The sequence below is a fragment of the Podarcis pityusensis genome, assembly GCF_964106645.2.
Source record: "Podarcis pityusensis genome assembly, chromosome: 17".
NCBI classification, from domain to species: Eukaryota; Metazoa; Chordata; class Lepidosauria; order Squamata; family Lacertidae; genus Podarcis; species Podarcis pityusensis.
The window spans coordinates 16680983-16708429 of record NC_138042.1 but is presented as its reverse complement, the minus strand read 5'-3'; the positions used below and the strand labels follow the sequence as shown (position 1 = coordinate 16708429).

The 27447-nt window shown below is 44.9% G+C and overlaps 1 protein-coding gene across 3 annotated transcripts; it reads left to right on the top strand.

Annotated features, from left to right (window-relative positions):
• Window positions 1-1123: 1123 nt before the first annotated feature.
• Window positions 1124-27186, top strand: SNAPC3 (small nuclear RNA activating complex polypeptide 3). 3 transcript variants are annotated; one of them, XM_080987904.1, is made up of 9 exons: window positions 1124-1474; window positions 6636-6710; window positions 12252-12336; window positions 16200-16304; window positions 16842-16991; window positions 21673-21755; window positions 22485-22649; window positions 24912-25019; window positions 25326-25522. In XM_080987904.1, exons 1-9 carry the CDS (start codon window positions 1221-1223, stop codon window positions 25399-25401), a joined length of 1101 nt encoding a protein of 366 aa, XP_080844030.1. In that variant the 5' UTR covers window positions 1124-1220; the 3' UTR covers window positions 25402-25522. The 3 variants fall into 3 exon arrangements, with proteins under 3 accessions (XP_080844030.1, XP_080844029.1, XP_080844031.1); XM_080987903.1 differs by lacking the exon at window positions 25326-25522 and adding an exon at window positions 26847-27186 and having other exon boundaries at window positions 1142-1474; XM_080987905.1 differs by lacking the exons at window positions 1124-1474; window positions 25326-25522 and adding exons at window positions 2836-2921; window positions 26847-27186.
• Window positions 27187-27447: the final 261 nt, after the last annotated feature.

Sequence of the window (27447 nt, the reverse complement as noted above, 5' to 3'; positions counted from 1 at the left end):
TGCGTCTTGTGGTCTGGTGCATCTTATAGAGCGAAAAATGCGGTATATATTAACAGCACAATCCCAAATCCAAATAAGCAAGCAAAGAAATGAGATTGATCCGTAGAGAATTCTGAGAACCCCCCACACAGTGAAGCAGTGTGAAATAAATATGAAGTGGTATTAGGAACAAAAAACTCAATTGTTCAAACCTGTAAACATGTTTAACAAAAAAAAAGTGAACAAAAATATTCCATTTAATTTAGTTTTCAGGTTTCAAGAGCAAAGGAAGAAGCTCTTATGTTCTGATTTGGTTAAAAAGGATACTACCCCTTTGATGGGACGCGGGTGGCGCTGTGGGTTAAACCACAGAGCCTAGGGCTTGCCAATCAGAAGGTTTGCGGTTTGCTGTTTGAATCCCCGCCATGGGGTGAGCTCCCGTTGCTCAGTCCCAGCTCCTGCCAACCTAGCAATTCGAAAGCACGTCAAAGTGCAATTAGATAAATAGGTACCGCTGTGACAGGAAGGTAAACGGCGTTTCTGTGCGCAGCTCTGGTTCGCCAGAAGCGGCTTAGTCATGCGGGCCACATGACCCGGAAGCTGTACGCCGGCTCCCTTGGCCAATAAAGCGAGATGAGCGCTGCAACCTCAGAGTCGTCCACGACTGGACCTAATGGTCAGGGGTCCCTTTACCTTTTTACCCCTTTCATGCACAGAATGAAACAACCGTTTCCTCAAAGTGCGATTCATGGATTAATGGATGCTTGTGTTTTCCAATTATTATTTATAAAATATTTCTATGGCTCTCATAGCCCTAGGGAAATCAGGACGGCTTAAATGGATATAAAACAGAAAACGAATTAGAATGAAACAAACAATGACAAGCTCCCCACCTCCTGGAAAAAAATATCCAGCCTCCCCTAGTTCAAAGCCGTAAATGTGTGCGCTGGAATCTGGGTGCGCCTTTACGCTTACACTAAAACACATTTCTAATTTCCTTACGGCAGGAATGCGATCTCGGCGAGCTGGCTGCCTTAGCAATTCACTGCAAAAGCAAGGGAGAGTCGTGCAAAAGCAGACAACATCCGTGCGTGCATTTTTTTTATTTTTGGGAGGCGCTGGAAGAATCAGAAACTACAAATCCCACAAGCCACCGCGCTCTTGCTTTACGACTTTGTTTATTTTTTTAATTCCCCGGGCCTTTCTCTCTCTCTCTCCACCCCCTGCTTCCTGCTGCAAAGATGGCTGGATGCAGCAGCAGCAGCAGCAGCAACGGATCCGCTTCGCGGAGGAGCGACATCCCCGAGTACGAGACGCCGGAGCTGAACACGCGTCTTTTGCACGTGGGAACCTTCGGGGATCTCTGGAAGGAGCGGCTGCGCGAGGCGGAGCTCTCCCTGCAGCCCGAGGCGCCCGCAGACGAGGACGATGCCGCGCTGGTGCAAGAGCTGGGCTGCACGCCGGAGGTCGCGGCCGAGCTGAGGGCCGTGTGCAGGTGGGACGGCCGGGTCCGGGGCTCTGGCCCCCGAACAGCTGGGCTGCAAAGTTCCTCGGCCCGTCTTTCACCCCGCATGGAGATGGCAGGACTCTAGGGCGCGCACCAGTGCCGGATTTACGTATAAGCTAAGCAAGCTATAGCTAAGGGCCCCACTCTCTTGGGGGCCCCCCAAAAAAATTCAAGGGGGGAAAAACTGGATGTACACTTCCAAAATATAAGATAAAAAGCAAATAAAATAAAACCTACATAACGGCAAGAGTGTTTTGTGTTGTGTAGGCTCCTATGATATAAGTCATGGGCCCCACCTGCTAGCCTGCTCCCTAAAATATCCCTGGTTTGCTCATTTCTGTATAGAGGGTACCTACATTATGCATGTGCAGATGGCTTTAGATACCTGTTCGGTCCATAAATGACCATATAGTATATATTCAACACAAAAAAACTGACCATTTGTTGTTGACAAAGGACAGCTGGACATATAAAGGGCCCCATTACCTTCAGGAGCTGAGGGCCTCATCAAACCTCAATCCGGCTCTGGTGCGCACAGCCTTCCCAAACCCCACTGAACCCCCTTGCAGAAAGAAGTCTCGCTAGCGTTCCAAAACAGGATTGCAACTAGGGTGGCCACCTTTGTTCTGGCAAAATGCAGGGCAGTTGCCCCCCCCCCCCCCGTGACATCAAAGCAATCCGTTGCAATCTATTGCAGCCTAACAGGATGGCCCCTTTGAAATCTTTAAAATTTTATTTATGGTTTTCACTGTTACAGGTACTTTACAGTCATAAAAACAATACATTAAACATTGCCTTCCTCTCCCCCCCCCCCCAACTATCCATTGCTGCTGCATATTCTAGTCCTTCCATAACCTCTCTCTTGTTTTATCTCGGCAGGATTTATGCTGCTGAATTTACTCTCACCCTGCTAACATTTTACGGTGATTCTTCATATATTCTACAAACATTTCCCAGTCCCCCTTCGATACCCTTTGTGGCCCCTCTGGAAATTGTCTCTCTTTTACACACACACACAAATGTGCAACTTTGCCTGTGCTTGACAACCCAGAGCTTAAACACATGGCCTTGCACGCACCTTTTCTGACACATGCATTTGGAGACGATCCCTAACTTGGCACACACAAACACACACACACACACACACACACACACAGAGAGAGAGAGAGAGAGAGAGAGAACCTGAAATACAGGACAAAACTGTACCAATGCTACAGTACTTAGCATTTTGCACTGAAATACGGGATAATCCTGTATTATACAGGACAGGTGGCAACCCTAATTGCAAGCTTAAAGCCAGAATCATGGCTCAGACCCACGGAGGCAGACAATGCAAAAGGCTAGAGAGGCTGCAGGTAGGCTGAATGTCCGGTTGCCATGGAGCTGTCCAAATGAATGGCGGCCTGGTGGCCTTGGCTGTTGTTGTGACTAGGCAGTGGGTGATCTCCCCTTATCCTTAGCAACAAGTGCTTCTGCTCTCTGTCTTTCTTTTACTGTGGGTTTTATTTCATTGTTCTTGTTTAGTCATGTCCGATTCTTAGTGACCCCATGGACCAGAGCACACCAGGCACTTCGGTCCTCCACTGCCTCCCGCAGTTTGGTCAAACTCATGTTAGTAGCTTCGAGAACACTGTCCAGCCATCTTGTCCTCTGTTGTCCCCTTCTCCTTGTGCTCTCTATCTTTCCCAACATCAGGGTCTTTTGCAGGGAGTCTTCTCTTCTCATGAGGTGGCCAAAGTATTGGAGCCTCAGCTTCAGGATCTGTCCTTCCAGTGAGCACTCAGGGCAGATTTCCTTCAGAATGGATAGGTTTGATCTTCTTGCAGTCCATGGGACTCTCAAGAGTCTCCTCCAGCACCATAATTCAAAAGCATCAATTCTTTGGCGATCAGCCTTCTTTATGGTCCAGCTCTCACTTCCATACATCACTACTGGGAAAACCATAGCTTTAACTATACGGACCTTTGTTGGCAAGGTGATGTCTCTGCTTTTTAAGATGCTGTCTAGGTTTGTCATTGCTTTTCTCCCTTTAAATAGGGACCCTTTAAAATCTCAACACAGCTTCTTGTTGGCCTTCAAGGAGAACAGTCCTGTTCCCCGCAACTGAATTTGAACGGAGAGGAAGTTGGAGGGAGCAGTCAGCTGCCTGTTACAGCAACCCGGGCAGGGAAGGGGTGATTTGGGGCGGGAAATCTAAAGCTGCTGGATCCATACCTCTGGCCCTTGCAACAAGCGCTGGACTTGCTGCATTACAAAGTTATTGGCGCCTACTCTCTACCCAGGCCTTTTGAAGTTTATCCACCCCACCCCCCGCCAAAAGAAGAGAGATTATTTTCACACATAATACCTGAGTTTGGGTTGGATTGGCATCATTGGGCCCATAGTCCAGTGGGCAGCTCCTACTGCTCCTTGGGGGTTACCAGGCCCTGTTTCTCTTATGTCCCTACAACCTTTACTTTCCCCCTTGAGTAAACAAGCAGTGGTGGAGCCACATGGACCTCGCTGCAAGGACGGGAGGGCCAGGCGACACAGTGGTGCGCCTGGCTTTAAGTTTCTCTGCCTACTCTCTGCTCCCAGGTTTGGGGCTGGTTTGCAAGGAGATGCTCACTTGGTTAGATGCTGGCCAGCGAGGGGACTGACCGCTGCCCAGTCCACGGGGGGAGCACAACACGTGCCCCGCCCTGGGGCACCAGCAACCCATGCTACGCTAGCAAGGAGAAAGCACAGTGGGAGCCTTCTGGTAGCTCGTGCTCTCCTCGTGAGAAGCAGATGCACATTGGGTCCAGAAGGAGAAGCGAGTGAATGGGCAGTGGCCAAAGGGAAGAGGGCATCTGGACCGAAGGGCTCCCCAGTCTAGACACGGTGCTGGTTGCAAGCTTTCATTCCCACTGGTGCAAAATCATAGCTGCTTCACCAATCCAGCATTTGTTTCCAGTCTCGAAGGAGATTCTAATAAAGGGTTACTCCAATATGAATGTCCTCTCCAGCGAATGAAACAAATTGTTATATTATTTCAGCAGATCCGTCATGGATTGCACGCTTATGCAAGAAGGACATCTTACAAGAACACCACTTTTCTTAGAAAAAGCTCTTCGTTGCTTCTCTCGGTCCAATCATAACGTACTTTACCCTCACCCCTAGACCAGTCTTCTCTTGTTTCTAGGAATGCATCACAAAACGGTGCTAAACTTTAGGGTTTTGATGTCTGCCTATGCTTTTTCATTCATGGAAGATGGTCAGCATCTTACTGGCATGTGGGGCCCACCAGGGGGTGTGAGTATGTCCCCCGTCTTTCCAAACATCCAGATTATGCCGAGGGGCATGACACTGCAAGAACAATTCCCCTCTTTGGAATGGCAAGCACTGTAATAACCAAGCGGGAACAATGTACTAGCCAAGCACCTTCACTGACCTGGCTTCCTCCAGAACGTGCTTGCTGGGGCTCATTGGAATTGTAGTCTAGTTGGCTCCTGTAGTGTATATACCATGGATAGGCAAACCAAGGCCTGGGGGCCAGATCTGGCCCAGTCGCCTTCTAAATCCGGCCCATGGACGGTCCAGGAATCAGTGTGTTTTTACATGAGCAGAATGTGTGCTTTTATTTAAAATGCATCTCTGGGTTATTTGTGGGGTCTGCCTGGTGTTTTTACATGAGCAGAATGTGTCCTTTTATTTAAATTGCATCTCTGAGTTATTTGTGGGGCCTGCCTGGTGTTTTTACATGAGTAGAATGTGTGCTTTTATTTAAAATGCATCTCTGGGTTATTTGTGGGGCATAGGAATTCGTTCATTTTCCCCCCTTCAAAATATAGCCCGGTCCCCCACAAGGTCTGAGGGACGGTGGACTGGCCCCCTGCTGAAAAAGTTTGCTGACCCCTGGTCTATACAGAGGGTGGATCTACACACAGGGGGGAACACCACACACTATAAATAAGTCAGAAATTAAATCATTATAACAAAGGGGGGGGGGAACAGTATGGAAAACTGCATATATATTTTTTTTTACTCTCCACCGCCACCTGATGTTTCATATTTATAACGGATTCAAAACACTGTTTTTTGACCACTGTAGCTAAGTCCTGAGTCTATTTCTCAACTGTGCTATTTCAGATTGTTATTGCAACTCATTATTGACTGCTCCTTGGGGGGGGGGGGAATCAAACAGACTCAACTCTGCATGTTGAAAGCTAGCCTTTCAGAGTTGAGTTAAGTAAAAATAATTTCCCCTTGCATGCTAATTTTCTATCTTCAATTATCTTAAAGGTAAAAGTAAAGGGACCCTTAATCGTTAAGTCCAGTTGTGGACGACTGGGGTTGCGGCGCTCAGCTCGCTTTACTGGCCGAGGGAGCCGGCGTTTGTCCGCAGACAGCTTCTGGGTCATCTGGCCAGCATGACTAAGTCACTTCTGGCGAACCAGAGCAGCGCATGGAAACACTGTTTACCTTCCCGCCAGAGCGGTTCCTATTTATATACAGTGGTACCTCGGGTTAAGTACTTAATTCATTCCGGAGGTCTGTTCTTAACCTGAAACTGTTCTTAACCTGAAGCACCACTTTAGCTAATGGGGGGCCTCCTGCTGCCGCCACGCTGCCGGAGCCCGATTTCTTTTCTTATCCTGAAGCAAAATTCTTAACCTGAAGCCCTATTTCTGGTTTAGCGGAGTGTGAAGCATATGTAACCTGAAGCGTATGTAACCCGAGGTACCACTGTACTTGCACTTTGACGTGCTTTCAAACTGCTAGGTTGGCAGGAGCAGGGACCGAGCAATGGGAGCTCACCCCGTCGTGGGGATTCAAACCGCTGACCTTCTGATCAGCAAGCCCTAGGCTCTGTGATTTAGACCACAGCGCCACCCGCATTATCTTACTATTATGTTAAAAACCTCCTTGTTGGCTCTTAGTGATAACTACGCTGTAGTTCTGCTTGTAGCCCGAATAAAATGTCTGTTTGCAAGATACAAAGTCTGCAGTAGAGAGAAGAATCGAACACCTGGACCTGAAAACATTTTGTTTGCAGTTGTCTTTGTTTACTCCCATCCTAGCCCACAAATAGTTATTTCTTGAAGACTAGCTCTTCCTGTGTTTTTTACATGATGATTTTTTATATGGAAATAGACCTGGGATTTTTATTTTTCTGTTTCTCTTCTAGAATTGATGCACTAAAGAGTTCTGGGAAAGAAGACACAGAAGTTATACCCAAAGACACCAGCTTAATAACTCTTAGGTAATACTGAATTTTATTACAGTCACAATCCTGAAAAATTCTGGTAACTATACTAATGCTGCGAACAAATTTTGTTTAGGGCGTTCTTTTAGCAAATGTCTGGAGAAGATGCCATGGCGGCTTTTAACTTTGTGTGTAAACAGGAATGTTTTAAAATTTGTAGGAAAAAAAGGATACATTTCTGTGCGTCTTTAGAATCCCTTTTCTCAAATCCCCTATTTTCCCCTTCTACCGTGTAATGATTATTATTTCTTTACTACATCGTTCCATCTGTCGCTCCCCTTTTTCTCGTCCCCCCCCCCCGATCCTCTGCACCCCACGGAAACTCCTTTTTCTCTTTTCTACCGTCTAGATGTTGCTGAATTACCAAGTCCCATCAGCCCCAGCAAACATGGCCAATGGCAATGGATGGTGGGAATGGCAGCTCAACAATATTGGGGAGACCAAAGTATCCCCACACCTTCTAAAAGTAGAACGCCCTCTTTTTTTCCCTCTCTCTCTCTTTCCTTTTCCTCGTCCACACCTCCTTTTGCACTGCCTGTTGCCCTTGTTCACCCTGTTTTTCTTCTCCCTTCCCATTCCTTGGTAGCTCTCCTTTCTCAGTTTGTCCTCCCTAGATTCCTCCCTTGGCACTTTTGCACAAGGCTAGTGCTCTCCAAAGAAAACACGTGCTGGATGTTGCACAGCTCTGAGTTGATTAGGGTTGCCATACGTCCAGGAAATGTTATTATTAATAATAATTTATTATTCGTACCCTGCCCATCTGGCTGGGTTTTCCCAGCCACTCTGGGAGGCTCCCAATACGATAAAACATCAAACATTAAAAACTTCCCTGTACAGGGCTGCCTTCAGATGTCTTCTAAAAGTCGGATAGTTGTTTATTTCCTTGACATCTGGTGGGAGAGTGTTCCACAGGCAGGTGCCACTACTGAGAAGGCCCTCTGCCTGGTTCCATGTATCCTCACTTCTCTCAGTGAAGGAACCACCTCAGAGCTGGACCTCACTGTCCAGGCTTGACGATGAGGGTGGAAAATTCTCTTTCAGGAATATTGGACTGAGGCCATTTAGGGCTTTCAAGGTCAGCACCAACACTTTGAATTGTGCTAGGAAACGTACTGGGAGCCAATGGAAGTCTTTCAGGACCAGTGTTATGTGATCTCGGCAGCTGCTCCCAGTCACCAATCTAGCTGCCGCATTCCTGCATGTTCTGTTTTTTTTGGGGGGGGGGGGCCACAGGCCCATCTGGGGTGATTTTTACATTTTAAAGGGAATGTCCGGGATTTTGGGGAAGAAGGTATTTATTTATTTATTTATTGGTTGGTTGGTTGGGCTCGGGCAGTTCTGCATGCCGTGGCTGCTGCCAGCCCGAGCCAGGGAAAGAGGCGTGCCCTGGCTCGGGCTGGCAGCGGCTCGGGCTGTCCTCTTTTTTGCTCTTCAAGATATGTCAGCCCTGGAGTTGATGGAGAGGAGGAGTGATGGAGGCATTTCCTAATCCACGCTTAAATAAGCCTTTCGTGTCCTCATAAAGAGTTTGGAATGCGTTGAAACACAGTCCTTGGAGTTCAATTCAATTTATTATATCTGTATGCTGCTTTTCATTCGCGTGAATTGCAAAGCCACGGAAACAGACAATTAACAAAAACATAATAGGACATCGAAAACACGGCATAAATCCTGTGGAATAATTAACAAATCGTCAGTAAAACAGTAACAAACCGTCTGTAGAACAATTACAAATTGTCAGCAAAATAACAACGGCCTATAAAACACTATTAATGAAACAGATTTTAAAAATTTAGCTAAACGGTTAACAGCATTTTATAGGATTCACAAAATACTGCAGTTGCTCTGAGGTTCAGCTCCAAGTAAATGCACTTTGAAAAGTGTTGTTAGCCAATTTCCCCTCTATAAAATACAGGAGGCAGCAATTTTGCATGGAGGTCCCATTCCTGTCCCCCACATGTGCTACCGGAGCTTTCGTAAGCCCGTTCTGCCCTCTTCTGGGTCCAAAGTGATCCCTGCGTTGGCAGTCATGCATCAACTGGACACACGGAAAATGATTGCCGCGTGTATATCAGTAGCGTTATGATAAAATTGACTTGAATACCTCTCTTTTAGGTCCATCTATTTAGAAGCAAATCCAATCAATTTGGGATCCTCTTGCAAAGTTCACATCCTGCCCCGTCCCTTTGGGTCTCATCTTAAAAATGGGAAGTTTTGAGTACTGTGCATTTCAGGAAGTGAAAACGTGAAGTTGAGTACATCACGTAACATCAAGATAAACTAGGCCATTCAGGTTACGGAACCCTGTGCTGCCCATTTGAAAAGCACAGCAATAAAATTTGAAAAGCACAGCAATAAAATTTGGAGAAAATTGCCCTTTTATGGTAATTACATCAATCTGTAGTTATGGCTGTGGGTGCCTTTGAAGTTCAGGAACTGCAGTTAGTCCAAAAGGCAGCTGTCTGATACATTAGCATCATATCAGAACTGTGACTGCTTGTCACCACATGTGCTTGCTCATGCTCTGCTTTCCCCCAATATGGAGCCCTCATGCTTTGGGCTGCAACTTCCATTATTCCTGACAATTGGCCTGGAAGTTGTGGTCCAAGACAGTTGGAGGCTAGTCTCCTCAGATGTCCTCAGCATGGATGTCAAAGTCACCCAGGACCTGAGTTCTTCCAACATCTCACGGGAGACAACTTTGTTCAGATAGTGAAGAAGAGAGGTTGTCTAGTGAGAGAGAACGGACTTCTATGAATTGCAGCGACATCTCCTTGCCCCCCCTAAATCCTTTAGTCTGGGCTGATGTTGAGGCGAGTAACCAGGCGCACAGAGCTTTCATAGAATCATAGAATCATAGAGTTGGAAGAGACCACAAGGGCCATCGAGTTCAACCCCCTGCCAAGCAGGAAACACCATCAGAGCACTCCTGACATATGGTTGTCAAGCCTCTGCTTAAAGACCTCCAAAAAAGGAGACTCCACCATACTCCTTGGCAGCAAATTCCACTGTCGAACAGCTCTTACTGTCAGGAAGTTCTTCCTAATGTTTAGGTGGAATCTTCTTTCTTGTAGTTTGGATCCATTGCTCCGTGTCCGCTTCTCTGGAGCAGCAGAAAACAACCTTTCTCCCTCCTCTATGTGACATCCTTTTATATATTTGAACATGGCTATCATACCACCCCTTAACCTCCTCTTCTCCAGGCTAAACATGCCCAGCTCCCTTAGCCGTTCCTCATAAGGCATCGCTTCCAGGCCTTTGACCATTTTGGTTGCCCTCCTCTTGACACGTTCAGTTTGTCAGTGTCCTTCTTGAACTGTGGTGCCCAGAACTGGACACAGTACTCCAGGTGAGGTCTGACCAGAGCAGAATACAATGGCACTATTACTTCCCTTGATCTAGATGCTATACTCCTATTGATGCAGCCCAGAATTGCATTGGCTTTTTTAGCTGCCGCGTCACACTGTTGGCTCATGTCAAGTTTGTGGTCAACCAAGACTCCTAGATCCTTTTCACATGTACTGCTCTCAAGCCAGGTGTCCCCCATCTTGTATTTGTGCCTCTCATTTTTTTTGCCCAAGTACAATACTTTACATTTCTCCCTGTTAAAATTCATCTTGTTTGTTTTTGCCCAGTTCTCTAATCTGTCAAGGTCGTTTTGAAGTGTGATCCTGTCCTCTGGGGTGTTAGCCACCCCTCCCAGTTTGGTGTCATCTGCAAATTTGATCAGGATGCCCTTGAGTCCATCATCCAAGTCGTTGATAAAGATGTTGAATAAGACCGGGCCCAAGACAGAACCCTGTGGCACCCCACTAGTCACTCTTCTCCAGGATGAAGAGGAACCATTGATGAGCACCCTTTGGGTTCGGTCAGTCAGCCAGTTACAAATCCACTGAGTGGTAGCATAGTCAAGACCGCATTTTACGCATTTTACCATTTTACATTCATATTCTCGGGAGTTCCTTTTTTTTTATATATATAATATTTATTGGAGTTTACAATAAAAATAAATGTAACAGGCAATATAACAGATATCTTAACATAGTTTCACATTTTCTTTGGACTTCCTCACATCTCCCGCTCCCACTTTCATCGTTATAACTTTTTACCAGCAATTTGTTATCTTATTTGCATTCTTATATCCCTTCTATATATTCATAATCTTATAGTTCTCAAAAAGAGTTATATTTTCTCAATCTCACTTATTTTCTTAAATCATCTAAGTTAGTGGTGCTCAATTATTTATGATCTAGCATCCTGCTTAGCATTCGCTCAAGTTACAATGTTTTTGTAAATAGTTCTTAAATTTCTTCCAATCCTCCTCGATCTTCTCTTCTCCCAGGTCACGAATTCTGCCAGTCATCTCAGCTAGTTCCATGTAGTCTATCAGTTGCATCTGCCATTCTTCCAGTGTGGGTAGATCTTGATCTTTCCAGTGCTTTGCAAGTAGTATCCTTGCTGCTGTTGTTGCATACATAAAAAATGTCCGGTCCTTCTTTACCACCCCTTGGCCGACAATACCCAAAAGAAAGGCCTCTGGTTTCTTTGTGAAGGTATACTTAAATACCTTTTTCAGTTCATTATAAATCATTTCCCAGAACGCCTTCACTTTAGGGCAGGTCCACCAGAGGTGGAAGAATGTTCCTTCACTCTCTTTACATTTCCAACACTTATTATCAGGCAGGTGGTAAATTTTTGCAAGTTTGACTGGGGTCATATACCATCTATATATCATTTTCATGACATTTTCTTTCAAAGCATTGCATGCAGTAAAGTTCAATCCAGTACTCCACAACCTTTCCCAGTCCTCAAACATAATATTATACCCAATGTCCTGTGCCCACCTTATCATAGCCGATTTGACCATTTCATCTTGTGTATTCCATTTTAACAGCAAGTTATACATCCTTGAAAGTACCTTAGTCTTTGGTTCTAACAATTCCATATTCTCGGGAGTTCCTGTTCCTGTTTAGAATGCTTCATTAACTTTGCTAAGGAAGTACACAACAACAGATAACTTAGATATGCTGGCCATCCACTCTGAACCAGTTTAATGACATATCTGGGCAGGGATCTGCAGCGCCTAGTTAGCTGTACTCAAGGAGTTGTGGGTGCTTATAGAAGACTTCCTGGTTATTTGTTTTTTATTGCTTTCAGAGAATGCTTTGAAATGCCAGCCAGCAATTTGCAGGCTCCTGTTTGGGACAGAGGATGTCAAAGCCTCGCTTGGGGGCGCTGAGTGTTTTGTCTCAGTTCCTAACTGTTGAGAAACACTCAACTTTATTTAATGGCCAAATGTGACTTCCTCTGCCAAGTGGGATTAACTACAGTTGTCCCATAAGTGGCGTACGAGAAAGGCAATACAGAAAAAGGCAAAAAAAAAACAAAAAACGTTAAACTCAGATTTCAATTAAAAATGCCTGCTGGAATATATAAAAAGGTATTCAGTGGGCGCCAGAAGTTTCTGTCGTCTGCTGCCAGGATGATACAACTCCAATATGTCATTCCCTGTCTCCCTTTTCTTCCCTTGTTCCATAGGATTAGACAGAAAGCTCTAACCAGGAGAAAAGAGACGGTCACTGTCGATCGGGCATGCAGACAGGAAACGTTTATTTACGAGATGGTAAGGCTTCTCTCACCTCGCTGTCACCCAGCCGACACACTCAAGCCGACCGGACAAACTCATGTAGAATAATGGTGACATATCATAAGCGAAGGTCTCTTTTCAGGCTGTGTGCATGTGGAGAATACTTGCTACACCTGTGGGGCTGCATGGATTGTAGAGCTGTTTAGGGAAGTTTTTAAATGTTTGATGCTGTACAGTGGTACCTCGGCTTAAGTACTTAATTTGTTCCGGAGCTCTGTTCTTAACCTGAAACTGTTCTTAACCTGAAGCACCACTTTAGCTAATGGGGCCTCCCGCTGCCGCTGCGCCGCCGGAGCACGATTTCTGTTCTCAGCCTGAAGCAAAGTTCTTAACCCGAGGTACTATTTCTGGGTTAGTGGAGTCTGTAACCTGAAGCGTATGTAACCTGAGGTACCACTGTATTGTGTTTTTAATACAGTGGTACCTTGGGTTACATACGCTTCAGGTTACAGACTCAGATAACCCAGAAATAGTACCTCACGTTAAGAACTTTGCTTCAGGATGAGAACAGAAATCGCATGAAGACAGCGCGGCAGCAGCGGGAGGCCCCATTAGCTAAAGTGATGCTTCAGGTTTCAGTTTCTGGTTAAGAACGGACCTCCAGAACAAATTAAGTACATAACCAGAGGTACCACTGTATTCGGTTGGAGGCTGCCCAGAGTGGCTGGGGAAACCCAGTCAGATGGGTGGGGTATAAATAACAACAACAACAACAACTATTATTATTATTATTATTATTATTATTATTATTATTTTATGCGCTGAAAATGGAGCTCAAGGCCAGTGGTTGCAGAGTTTGGTCCTAACAGAGGTCATTCCACCTACAAAGGGGTTGCTAACCAGGTTTTTTCTTTTCTCTTACCATGTCTTTGGTAGAACTGACACAAAAAACAAAGCCTGCCCTCCCTTATTTTTTGCATTTTTTTTATTTGACTTAGCCAAGAATGAAATTTCTGCTATGGACTTTGGATAATGAGGAAAGCATGGATTGCCACTCCCTATGCCTCATCTGTCCAGGTTGATTGCCACGTCAGATTAGAGATATTCCCAGTATCACTTGAGTTCTGCCACTCCTGTTAACAAATTTCCCCATTCTCTCATGAGCTGAGCCTTCTGTAATTTGAAGATGATGGGAATGTACTCTTCTTGATATTGCTTCATTCCGCCTTTTTTAGGGCGATGGTGTTGTAACAATTTGTGCAGATTTGTGGGTGAAGTAATAGGTTTGGTTTTCAATATATACTGTTTGGAAAGAAGGGAGTTGATAGTATTGTACTGGTTACTAGCAAAGAAACCATTGCAAGTGCTTTTTTTTTTAAAAAAAAGCAGAGAGTTTGATCATTTATAGACAAAGAATTTCCAAATCCGTATACTAATACTAAAATACCGTATTTTTCGCTCCATAGGGCGCACCGGACCATAGGGCACACCTAGTTTTTTTGGGGGGGGGGGATAAAGAAAAAAAAATTCCCCCCTCCCCAACCCCAAAGAGCAAAGAAGCCAAGACAGCGAGCGGGATCCATCCTGCTCGCTGTCTTGGCTTCCTCTTTAGCCACGCGCAACCTCTCCAGCCAGGCTGCTATCTGCAAGCCTTCGGAGCGCGGCGTGAGTTCCCGCTGCGCTCTGAAGGCTTGCGGATAGCTCCCTGAAGCCTGGAGAGCGAGAGGGGTCGGTGTGCACTGACCCCTCTCACTCTCCAGGCTTCAGCGAAAGCGTGCATTCGCTCCATAGGACGCACACACATTTCCCCTTCATTTTTGGAGGGGAAAAAGTGCGTCCTATAGAGCGAAAAATACAGTAAAACAGTCAATATAATGTGGCAAACTGGCAAATGCAATAAACTGGAGTGCTTTGGACTTAGTGTGGTCTAGACCATCAACTTAACAGGTACAACAGCTTTAGTGGAAAATCCCGCCCAGTGCTGTTTTTGCCAATAATGCCTTTAAAATGGCAAAATGCTTACAATGTTTAAAACCTGCAAAACTCCTGATAAGGCATTTATACTTATGCCTTTTATTGTTTACTGAGATCCACAACTCTTTGCGTCAGAATTATTTCACTGGCATGTGTGCCTGCTAGCGTTCAGGTTAGTCAAGATTAGTAGAAATATCGCTAGCCTGCCCTGCACCCCGATGCAGTTTAGTAGACACGACGGCTGCAGTCTTCAACACACTTGCCTTGGAGAAAGCCCCATTTAAGCCAGTGGGGCTTGCTTTTTATTAGACCTGCATACGGTTGTACTGCCATTAGTGTCATTGGCAAACAGGGCACTCAACAAGTCACAATGGAAAGAGGGAGGTTTTTCTCACCCTCTCATTCTAGAGTACTTGTTCTCTCTAGGGATGCTGTGGTCTAAACGACTGAACCTCTTGGGCTTGCATTTAAATCATCTTATCAAGTGCAGGGTCGACGCCTCAGTAGCATGTCTGCTAGCCTGACATTGTTTGTACATTGTTCATTTCCTTGCTGGTAAATTCACTATGTGGCCTAAACCACTGAGCCTCTTGGACTTGCTGATGGGAAGGTTGGCGGTTCGAATCCCTGTGACGGAGTGAGCTTCCATTGCTCTGTCCCAGCTTCTGTCAACCTAGAAGTTCGAAAGCATGCCAGTGCAAGTAGATAAATAGGTACCGCTGTGGTGGGCAGGTAAACGGCATTTCCGTGTGCTCTGGTTTCTGTCACGGTGTCCAGTTGCGTCAGAAGCGGTTTAGTCCTGCTGGCCACATGACCCATAAAGCTGTCTGTGGACAAACGCCAGCTCCCTTGGCCTGAAAGCAAGATGAGCGCCGCAACCCCAGAGTCGCCTTTGACTGCACTTAATTGTCCAGGGGTTCTTTACCTTTTTTTTACCTTTGTGTGTTCTCTCTCTCTCCATTGTTGAGTGCACTTTTGGCTAACGCCACTAACGATGCAATCCTTTGCATGATTTAAGGAACAACTTCTTCACATAGAACATTTGAACCTTGTCTTGGCTGCCACAAAGTGTGGCAATGGTCACCAACTGAGACAGATTTCAAAGGCGCTTTGATAAATTCATGGTAGATAAGGCTCAAAATAAATAAACAAATTAAAAAATTGTCCAGTAGCACCTTAGAGACCAACTAAGTTTGTTTTGGGTATAAGCTTTCGTGTGCATGCACACTTCTTCAGATACCTTGCATGCACACTTCTTCGAAAGCTTATACCCAGAACAAACTTAGTTGGTCTCTAAGGTGCTACTGGACAATTTTTTAATTTGTTTATTTACTTCAACTGTGTCAGACCAACACAGCTGCCTACCTGAATCTGGTAGGATAAGGCTGTAATTCACTACCAGCCATGATGGCTGTTTATACTTCCAGGGTCGGAGGCCGTTGCTGTGGAATAACTATTGCCTTTGTGTCTTGCTTGTGGGCTTCCCATAGACATCTGGTTGGCCACGATGGGACATGGGATACTGGACCAGATAGTCCTTCAGTTTGCTCCAACAGGGGTGTTCATTCATTGGCCATGGCTTAGGAACATCCTTCTGGTAATCCCTTTGTGGTCTGAACGTCTCCTAATCCTGATGCTTTGACTCCACCTCTCTTTATCGATAGCTGTAAGTAAAATTCAGGGGGACTCTGCCGAAACAAGATGGGCCAGTTCTAAAGCTAGCGAGGTAAACGGGGTTGTATCCCAATTAGGTTATATTCAGAATAGACCTACTGAAATCAATGAAGCAAAGATAGTTATGCCTGTTGACTTCAATGAGTCTATGTCAAACATGACTAGCATTGTGCCCAGTGATTATAAACTTCAGTTGCTTTGAGAGCTTTCAGCAAGCTTTAGAATAATATTCTAACATCTTGCCTTGCCAGGAGTCCCAAGCAATTGGAAAGAGGCCAAAGGATCCAGAAAACTTAGTCAGGGAGGGACAGCTGCTTTTAACCCTGAATATTTTCTACCCTGTTATATTACAGAAGGTTGGTGGCTTCTTTTACTTATTTTCATGTCCTTGTTGGGTGGCTTGACATCATTCACTAGTGAAGTCAAACTCCCCTTGGAACACTTTCTGCAAGAAAGTGGAGCTGCTTTGGTTAGAAGGAAGATTTTACCTGGTTTCCTTAAAGTAAAAGTATATGTCAAATAAGTTAGTTTGGAAGAGATAAGCTGGACGTATTTAGCCAGTAAAAGCCCAGTCTAAAGCCTAAGGCAGGCATCCCCAACCTGTGGCCCTCCAGATGTTTCGGCCTACAACTCCCATGATCCCTAGCTAACAGGACCTGTGGTCAGGGATAATGGGAATTGTAGTCCAAAACATCTGAAGGGCCAAAGATTGGGGATGCCTGGCCTAAGGTTTGGCTAAGTGCCTTGCTGCACGAGTTTTAGAGATCACCCTTTATTTATTTTTACTTAGGCTGGAACATTAACGCCCGCTGCACGCTTAGGTATTCAGTAGCAACAACAGCTCCACAAATGCTCAATTTTTAGCTGATCTTCGTTCTTTGTGTCCTTTACAGCATAAGCTGCGCAAGCCCTATCAGACCATGTTGGTTCTAGGCAGCCAGAAACTTACAGAGCTGAGAGACTCCATTTCCTGCGTCAGTGACTTTCAGATTGGCGGGGAGTTCAGCAGTCATCCTGATCAGGCCCCGGAAAACATCAGTAAGGTAGGAAAATTTCCATTTTGTTATGTACTGCGGTACCTCAGTTACATATGCTTCAGCTTACATACGCTTCAGGTTACAGACTCCGCTAACCCAGAAATAGTGCTTCAGGTTAAGAACTTTGCTTCAGGATGAGAAGAGAAATCATGCTCCGGCAGCGTGGCAGCAGCTGGAGGCCCCATTAGCTAAAGTGGTGCTTCAGGTTAAGAACAGTTTCAGGTTAAGAACAGACCTCCAGAACGAATTAAGTACTTAACCTGAGGTACCACTGTACTACTTCTACTATGTACTACTTCTACAGTTCTGTGACATTTGGCAAGGCTAAACATCAGCTGAAATCCTTTAGCAGTTGCTAATATTTTAGCCCCATCTTAACAAGCATATATGTGGGCAATCCTTTACATCAGGACTGATGAACTGAATCTTTCCTTCTGAGCGTTCATTTGCTGCCTGCCACGGTGGAAAGGGCACAACGTTTTCAATGATTTGTGGCTTCCTCTCATCAGATTTCTTCATCCTAGCTCCTTTGTTTGTGAAGGCGAAAAATGGGAACAACTTTGCTCTAGAGCGTTGACTTTCAGTATCAACCGTGAGTGTTCAATGGTTAGTTTGAGTGTTTTTCTAGCCACCGCAAGATTTCGCAGGCTTTGGAGGCTGATAGTTATGGCGAATGGAAAACTGATTGCTTTGGAAACTGTGGTTTCCATGCTGATTGCAAAATAATTTGATAATGGAGCTAGTTTTACTTATACAAAGGCCTACTTTATGATGAATAGTGGGAACCACAAAGAAACTCCATGGAACCACTAAGTGCTTTATATATTTCAGTGCTGACGTATGTAGAAAGCATGCGTGTTATGTGTTGCGGCCATGACTAAAGACCAACAGAATCTTCATGAGTAGTTACTAAACAGATAGAAAGATTAAAATTTGCTTTCCAGGGTGGGACAGGGTGGGCCTCTTCACGGCCACAGTACTTCTTGGCCTTAATTGGTGGAAATCTCCACACTGAAACCAGAGATATGATTCTAAGAACAGCACATGAATGGTTTAGGAAATGCCTTTGGGGCTCAGCAACACCAAGAATATCCTTGAAGAGAAAGCAGCTACAAATTAAAGAAGGTGGTTTCAGAATCCCCAATTTGGAATTATATCATTATGCTTACCACTGTCAAGTAGGTAACGCAGGTGGCGCTGTGGGTTAAACCACAGAGCCTAGGACTTGCCGATCAGAAGGTCAGCAGTTCGAATCCCTGCAACGGAGTGAGCTCCCGTTGCTCGGTCCCTGCTCCTGCCCACCTAGCAGTTCGAAAGCACGTCAAAGTGCAAGTAGATAAATAGGTACCGCTCCGGCGGGAAGGTAAACGCCGTTTCCATGCGTTGCTCTGGTTCACCATAAGCGGCTTAGTCATGCTGGCCACATGACCCGGAAGCTGTACGCTGGCTCCCTCGGCCAATAAAGCGAGATGAGCGCCGCAACCCCAGGGTCACGACTGGACCTAATGGTCAGGGGTCCCTTTACCTTTACCTTACTGTCAAGTACTAAATATTGGAATCCTACAGTTGGCCCTAATTTCCTGATGTGGGCAACCCTAGAATATATGTACATGGCACCTTTGGTTGATTGGACAATACTAGGATCGAAATATTTGAACTTTCAGGTGACTCTGGAAACAATTAAATCATTTAGAAGAATATGGAATATATTGGCTAATAAAAACTAATTTGATCCATTTTCACATGCTAAACTTACTCTGTGGGGAAACCCTATACTAAGAATTGCAAAAAAGATGGTGAAATGAAAAAACTGGATAGAAGCAGGTGTATTGACATTGGACCAACTGGTAGATGGGGAAGATGAATGTTATACTTTTGCTGTTTTAAGTCAAAAATATCTATCAAATTCAGCCCAGTGGCAATATCTTCAATTACAACATCTCCTAACAAGTGTGTTTGGGCCGTTGGCCCTTTCAGCTTCCGAGATACCTGAGATATTGGAGTAATTGGGCAACTCATTCAAAAACAAAAATCCAGCAATTCCCTTTTATAGATATCTATTAACAATACTCAAGTTCAATATGCAAACTATAAGAGGACTGGAATAAAGAACTGGAACTTTTATTAGCTTCAATACCTAAGGTGTCATTAGATTTAAAATTAATAGTAATACAGTGGTACCTCGGGTTACATACGCTTCAGGTTACATACGCTTCAGGCTACAGACTCCGCTAACCCAGAAATAGTGCTTCAGGTTAAGAACTTTGCTTCAGGTTGAGAAGAGAAATCGTTCTCCGGCGGCACAGCAGCAGCAGGGGGCCCCATTAGCTAAAGTGGTGCTTCAGGTTAAGAACAGTTTCAGGTTAAGTACGGACCTCCGGAACGAATTAAGTACTTAACCTGAGGTACCACTGTACAACAGAAAATGATGTTTAGAGTTTATTGAACTCCTTTACCGTTGTATAAAAAAGGGTTAGCTAAGATAGTTCAGTGCTCCAGATGTGGCAAGGACAGCACGTGTTTGTACAGTTCTATTTACATAACAGTTACTTATTAGTACTCCACATTGTGAAATATTTGTACAGTGCTTACAGAACTGCAGCTGCGTCATACAGGCCACAGTTTTTATGCATCAGTCTTCTGGTTTAGAAACACCAGCAAATTCTTTTATTTGTTATGGGCCAGGGTCTTTCCATCTTTTACTGACCATAGCATGTTACTCTGTCTGGATTAGAACAGATATCCTGTACACACACCATTGTATATACATTTGAAATGAGCACGATCTAAGGGATGCATTCCAGCAATATTAGAAACGCAGATATAAAAGTTAGGTGCCAAACGGCTCCTTAAACCAAGGTTGCAGTTGCCAAACAAAAGGTCTAGTTGCCATTTTGGGGCAAGACGGCTGTAAAGTTTTATTTTTCAAATGATAGACTGACGGCGATTGAGTCTCAGTTAAACACCTGGCTAGTACAGAGGACTACCTTGAGCTAGGTTAAGAACTTTGAGAACTTAAAGAAGAAAAGTGACTTGATCCCGGGACAGTCTGCATATATACTGTATTGGCCCGAATATAATCCGCACCCAAATATAAGCGGCACCTTAAAATTCAAGGGGGGGAGAGACAATACCCGAATATAAGCCGCTCCCTTAAAATTTCGCAGCCACTCACACCCGTTCCGTTTTACCGTATGACTGTTTCAGCAGCGATATTGTAAAAGCTGATTTTTGTAAGGTCGGGAATTTCAGCCGCAGTTTAACTTTTCACGGTCGGAATTTGAAAGAAATAAAAATAAAAAATGAGGCTCATATTCAGGCCAATACGGTATTGGCCAACTCCGACCTCTTTTTCTTAATGGTGACACAGACCATTCATAATGTAAGAATATTCTTCGCAACTGTGAGCAGGGCAGCTGGACGAGGCAAGTGAAGACAAGCGACAACAATGAAATATAAAGTTGCTCACCGTTCCTTCTCGGGCTGCACAGAAAAAACCCATTTTGGTCAGGATCCAAGGATTGCCCAGGCATGCAGCTCCAGATGCTGGAGATGTCAGGCTCCATCCTAGCACCTGGGCATCTTCACTTGGTCGCAAGTGGTCAGAGTGTGCCTGGGGCCTGGCTAATTTTGAACACAGCGTTCCAGGATCTTTTGTCGCCAGGGATTCTCAGCCTTGCCCTTTGGTAGCTTTCCTGAGGAAGGGGAGGCAGATAATTGTGGGCTAGTTGCCAACAACACCAGCATAATCTTAATGAACAGTTGTTGTCGTTTAGTCGTGTCCGACTCTTTGTGACCCCATGGACCAGAGCACGCCAGGCACTTCTGTCTTCCACTGCCTCGCACAGTTTGGTCCATCTCATGCTGGTAGCTTCGCGAACACTATCCAACCATCTCATCCTCTGTCGTCCCCTTCTCCTTGTGCCCTCGATCTTTCCCAACATCAGGGTCTTTTCCAGGGAGTCTTCTCTTTTCATGAGGTGGCCAAAGTATTGGAGCCTCAGCTTCAGGATCTGTCCTTCCAGTGTGCACTCAGTGCTGATTTCCTTCAGAATGGATCGGTTTGATCTTCTTGCAGTCCATGGGACTCTCAAGAGTCTCTTCCAGCACCATAATTCAAAAGCATCAATTCTTCGGCGATCAGCGTTCTTTATAGTCCAGCTTTCACTTCCATATATCACTACTGGGAAACCCATAGCTTTTACTATACAGACCTTTGTCGGCAAGGTGATGTCTCTACTTTTTAAGATGCTGTCTAGGTTTGTCATTGCTTTCTCCCAAGAAGCAGGCGTCTTTTAATTTCGTGGCTGCTGTCACCACGAAATGAACGGTTAGAAAGGGCCTAATAAAACAACACAGAAAATATATTTGAAAAGTTGTGCGGTTGCAACTTGAGCTGTAGAAGGTGTTGCTGTGATGAGGAGCCTGCGGTTCTCCAATTATAGCTGGACTCCCAGCTCCTATCCCTGCTGACCACGGGCGATGCTGGATGAAGCCGATAGGACCTGGAGTCCAACAACCTGAGGAGAAACGCAGGTTCCCCACCCCCCTCAGCTAAGATGATGTGCTTAAGTGGTATTTGAGAATATAGATGAGACATAAGGAAGGATGTGGTATTTGAGGTTATGCTGGTTGCCGAGCTAATACTTTCCCCTCTTCTCTCTTTGTATTTCTCCCTTTCCCTCAGGACCTCTACAAGTCTGCCTTCTTTTATTTTGAAGGTGTTTTTTACGACGACAGAAGGTACCCCGAGTGCAGGGACTTAAGCAGGTAGAGCATTTGCATTTTTATATGTTAGATCCCATTCTCAAGGGCCCAGAATGTAGGACCCTTTGTAGGACTGACTTGTTGACTTGAGGAGATGCCAGGAGTTGGAACGCTTCCAAGCTCAGCCAGAACTAGATGTCATCCTGACCAACGATGCAACAGACCTGGGAAAGGGAGCAATGGGGGCGCTTGCCTGGTAGGATCCTCTCTGCCCCATCCTACTTTGAGGTTGCCTTGCCTAACCCCAGAAGAGGACATCTATAGGGAGCAGTCAGCACACAGGAGAAGGATTAAACAGCAGCCTTCTTCTGTCCTCTTCCCTGAAAATGTTGTCCCCTTCCCCAGTGTCTGGCTCTGATATTATTTATAAAATGACCCAGGCACATCAGCAAGTGCCTCTCTGAATTCATCCCGAGCAGTTTCTGAAAGCACAAGAATATATTGCAGTGGAGAAAATTTAATGGACTCTTGGTGTGAGATGGGACCCAAAGGGCTTTTGATTTGTCATACAGAGTCTGCCCCTAAGGCAACAAAACTGCCATTATTAATAAATGTGTGCACATACCCCTCTGCCTAACCGGTGCATAGATTTCATGGTCTTGGGCTTATTTAGCATGCAAAAGGATTCTGGGAACTTGCCCTGCCTTGTATCTTGAGAGAAATGGTTTCTGTCACCGACAGCATCATATCATTGATGTAACAGAAGTAATACTGGCTTACCGTGATTTCCAGGACCATCATTGAGTGGGCAGAATCTCGTGAAAGAGGCTATGAGAATCTTCAGGCCGCTAAAATGGAAGACTTCACATTTAATGACTTGAACATCAAAATAGGTTTCCCGTACCTTTACTGTCACCAAGGAGACTGTGAGCACATTGTCATCATCACAGATATCAGGTAAATCACCGTTCATTTCCAGGGCCTCTGAAACACTTTCAGCTAGGGACTCCCTTCGTAATAATACCTTAGCTTGCTTTCTCCATCCCATGATGTCTTGCCAAATGCAAGGTGGTTCTTTTAAAATTAGATTCAGAAGTAGCACAAACGCAAGCGGTGAGAAGATTGCAGATTTTATTCCAAACAGCAAACAGTATACAGTGGTACCTCGGGTTACATACACTTCAGATTACAGATGCTTCAGGTTACAGACTCCGCTAACCCAGAAATAGTACCTCGGGTTAAGAACTTTGCTTCAGGATGAGAACAGAAATCGTGCTCTGGCGGTGCGGCGGCAGCAGGAGGCCCCATTAGCTAAAGTGGTGCTTCAGGTTAAGAACAGTTTGAGGTTAAGAACGGACCTCCGGAACGAATTAAGTATTTAACCCGAGGTACCACTGTATACATTACTAAGCAAGCACTTCAGTCTGCCATGGGGAAGTCCTGAAGATGTGGTGAAGTGACCCCCCCCCCCCGACAGTCTTCTTTTTGCACAGCTCTGTGGCCAACAGCCTGTGCGCAGACTCCCAACTAAAATATTCAAAACTAGGTATTTTTTAGATGCTGGCTCAGCGATGAGCCACCCTGCCCTTCATCAAACACAAATACTGGTCAGTGCATGTTTTTAGCCATTTGCCACCAGACCACACATCAAAGGCATCTATCCAAGACATTTCACAAAGGATAGGATAGGGAGATAATACGCATAGATAAACAGAGCCAGGAAGAGATGGACAGGAGGAGCTGACCGTGTCAGATCATTATCTCCTCGAAATCACAATAATCTTCCGCAATAATTATCCCATACACATGTATTCCAGTTTGTTGGCGTTGCAGAGATTCTGGTGTATAGGCTGCTGTTGCGTGCCAGTGGCAATCCATAGACTGGGCCAGGCATAGGCAAACTCCGGCCCTCCAGATCTTTGGGACTACAATTCCCATCAACAGGACCAGTGGTCAGGGATGCATGTTCGCAACCCGCAGCGTTCACAACCTGCAGTGGCACATCTGCGCATGTGCGGGTTGCGCTTCTGCGCATGCGCAAAGCATGATTTAGTGCTTCTGCGCATGCGTGACCCCTAAAACCCGGAAGTAACCTGTCCCAGTACTTCTGAGTTTCGGAGGGTCCGTAACCCGAAAAAAACGCAACCTGAAGAGTCTGTAACCCGAGGTATGACTGTATAAAAAAAGCTTTCAGTTTCTGAAGAAGTGTGCATGCACACGAAAGCTTATACCAAGAATAAAGTTGGTCTCTAAGGTGCCACTGGACATTTTTTAAATTTTTTAATATATTTTGATTATTATTATGATTATCTCATGAAAAGTGAGGAATTAGCTCCTAGGTTGCTTCACTTACTAAAGAACGTTTCCTAAACTAAAGCAACAGCAGAATAACATTTACAATTGAGCCACCTTGTCATTGCTTTGTTTTTAGATGCTTTCAGGAGCAGGTATAACAGCCATAGGCAAACTCGGCCCTCCAGATGTTTGGGGACTACAACTCCCATCATCCCTGACCACTGGTCCTGTTAGCTAGGGATGATGGGAGTTGTAGTCCCCAATAATCTGGAGGGCCAAGTTTGCCTATGCCTGAGGCATAATATATGCTTTTTCTCCAGCTTTGTGCTCCATAACATTTGTTGTCACTTCACCATCATCATCATCATCATCATCTTAGTTGTATGTCACCTTTCCATAGTTGAAACTGTGCTTAAGGCGGCTTCCAACATAACATGATTTACATTAATACAAACATAACAGACGCCATAAACAATAAATAAAACACATCAAAAAGTACACAATCAAATGGTAGCAATTTCCACGTAAATTGTAAGATCTAAAACTAAAGATACAACAATAATATCAGCTCTCGCGACCTCCCGTGAACAATACTCTAGCCGAAGAATCTGTTCAACAGCCTCAGCTTTTGTAGCTGGAGTCAGTCAGCACATAGAATCATAGAATCATAGAATCATAGAGTTGGAAGAGACCACAAGGGCCATTGAGTCCAACCCCCTGCCAAGCAGGAAACACCATCAGAGCACTCCTGACATATGGTTGTCAAGCCTCTGCTTAAAGACCTCCAAAGAAGGAGACTCCACCACACTCCTTGGCAGCAAATTCCACTGTCGAATAGATGATAGATGATGGAGAGGAGACATAGTTACCAATGGAGTGTTTGTGTTCTAAGTCGGCCCATAACACAGTCTTTCTCTGCACAAGGCTTATTCACCGGGACGACTGCCTAGATAGGAGCCTCTATCCCTTGTTAACCAAGAAACACTGGCTTTGGACCAAGAAATGCTTTGTGTGCAAGATGTACACAGCAAGGTAAGTGGTCAGAAGTACATTTCACCTTGAGGCACGAGGTTTCGATCACGGCACTCTTTAAAGGTTTTGCTCATTTCATTTAATACCGCTGACAACTGCTAGAGACTTCTGATAGTGCCAGAACAAATAAAACAAACCATTATCTTTTTTTGCAGTTATTTACTATGGCTAGTAAATAACTATTTGAGGCGTTCCCAAAGGAAAGGAAGGATTGAACTCTGATTAATAAGAATACACACAGAGGCTTGAACCAGCAAGACTCTGGGAAGGGTGCATATAATAATCTGTCTCTCTGTCTCTCTCCAGCCCCTGGCCCAGGTCGTTTTATTCACAAAAGAGCTTTTTACGGAGTGTTCGTAAGAACCAATCAGATTTCTTCTGAGCATTTCAACAAACCCACGTGGGGACAAAGTTAAACTACCAAAACTAATTAAGCACACATATTTCTGGGGTAAACAAAGAACAGAACTACAAAGGAGAGCATTTGGCAACCTCAGAGGTAATAAACAAGCAATATACAGTACATGATGAGGAGGATGGCCAGGAGGACAGCGATCATAATCACCTTCATGTGAGATCTGTTTCCTGGCCCTAATATTAACATCCTAAGATTAACATATTAGAAAAGCTACATCAAAGAAACTTGCCCACTATCTTTATGGCCCAGGGTGCCTTCCTGGCAAGCAACTGTGGCAATGGACGTGACTGGTCAAGAAAGAGAAATGGAACAGGGATGCAGAGGTGTGGATTGATCAAGAATCATATCAAAATAGTTTATACCCCGTCAACGCAATGCTTTCATTGCTGACACAGATGGCTTACTCTATATTTGTTATAATACCTCATAGCAATCCCACCTGATCACTACACTATTTGCACTAGTGCCTCTAATATAGGATACATACATACACCACGTTTTTCGTTTTATACGTGTGGAGCTGTGGCCTCGCTCTCTAGCTAGCTGCAGGTTACAAAAAGTGCTACATATTTACCACATTCAGCGGCTGAAGATTCTGCACCTTAGTGGGAAGGGGTATGAGTTGTGGGCAAAGTCAGTGGGGCTGGCACTTCAGTCCTTTGGGACCCCTGCTTCAAAATTTGCAGGCAATCAAGGAATTAACACTTTTGTTTATTGAGTTAGATATTTAAGAGCCCTCATTATAATCACCACTTGAGCTGGCAGGAGAAATCCGCATCAGCTAAAGCTCCGTTTTCTAGTTAAGTTACAAGTGCCATGAATAACTAGCGCAAAAGCTTAACAGGTTCAGTTTTTATAAATTTTGCAATTGTACCTTCTGCGTCTAGAAGGTAAAGGTAAAGGGACCCCTGACCATTAGGTCCAGTCGTGGCCGACTCTGGGGTTGCAACGCTCATCTCACTTTATTGGCCGAGGGAGCTGGCGTACAGCTTCCGGGTCATGTGGCCAGCATGACTAAGCCGCTTCTGGCGAACCAGAGCAGCGCACGGAAACACCGTTTACCTTCCCGCCAGAGCGGTACCTATTTGTCTACTTGTACTTTGACGTGCTTTTGAACTGCTAGGTTGGCAGGAGCAGGGACCAAGCAATGGGAGCTCACCCCGTCACGGGGATTCGAACCGCCGACCTTCTGATCGGCAAGTCCTAGGCTCTGTGGTTTAACCCACATCGCCACCCGCGTCAAGAAGGTACTGCCTTCATTTCTTGTCCTTAATTCAGCTATGTTGGCTGTTCAGGAGCTCTTTATTAATTTTGGGGGCATAATTTAATTTCAGGGAGTGGCTGTAACCAGGGTTTGGTGCTTGTGTTACAGATTGCCTGTTAACCTTTTTTTGTCTTGGAACCTACAGATGGGTGACTAATGATGACAGCCTCGCTCCAGAAGACCCCTCTTTCTTCTGTGACGCCTGCTTCCGAATGCTGCACTACGATGCCGAGGGCAAAAAATTAGGAGAGTTCCTTGCTTATCCCTATGTTGATCCAGGGATTTTTAACTAAGGCTTTGTCAAGAAGGAAGATAGCAGGCGTCGTCGTGATGTGCTTCTGTAGCTGCTGGACCAGCCAAGAGCTGTACTTAAAACTGTTGTTCTTTTCAGCTAGTAGTTACCATTAGAATTGCTACGCAACCTGGAAGAATCTACATCATCTTTTTTTAACATATTTTTATTAAAGATTTTTTGGTTTACAAAAGTATGTGCAGTGTCTCTTTTTTCAAGTTACATTCTGAGTCTCTTCATCTCGAGTCCAGTCAAGTTGCCTCTCAAATCGGAAACCTGGAAAAGGCAAAAATAGATTTCTGCAGGGAAGCTCGCTCTACGTTTTGTAAATCGTGGCATTAGAATGCTGAGCAAGAATCACTTGTATTGGACCGTTCATCACCTAAAGGCGAAAGGGGTATGTTACTGAAATCATATTTTGTTGCTGCGCCTGTTGCACCTCAGATACGGTGAC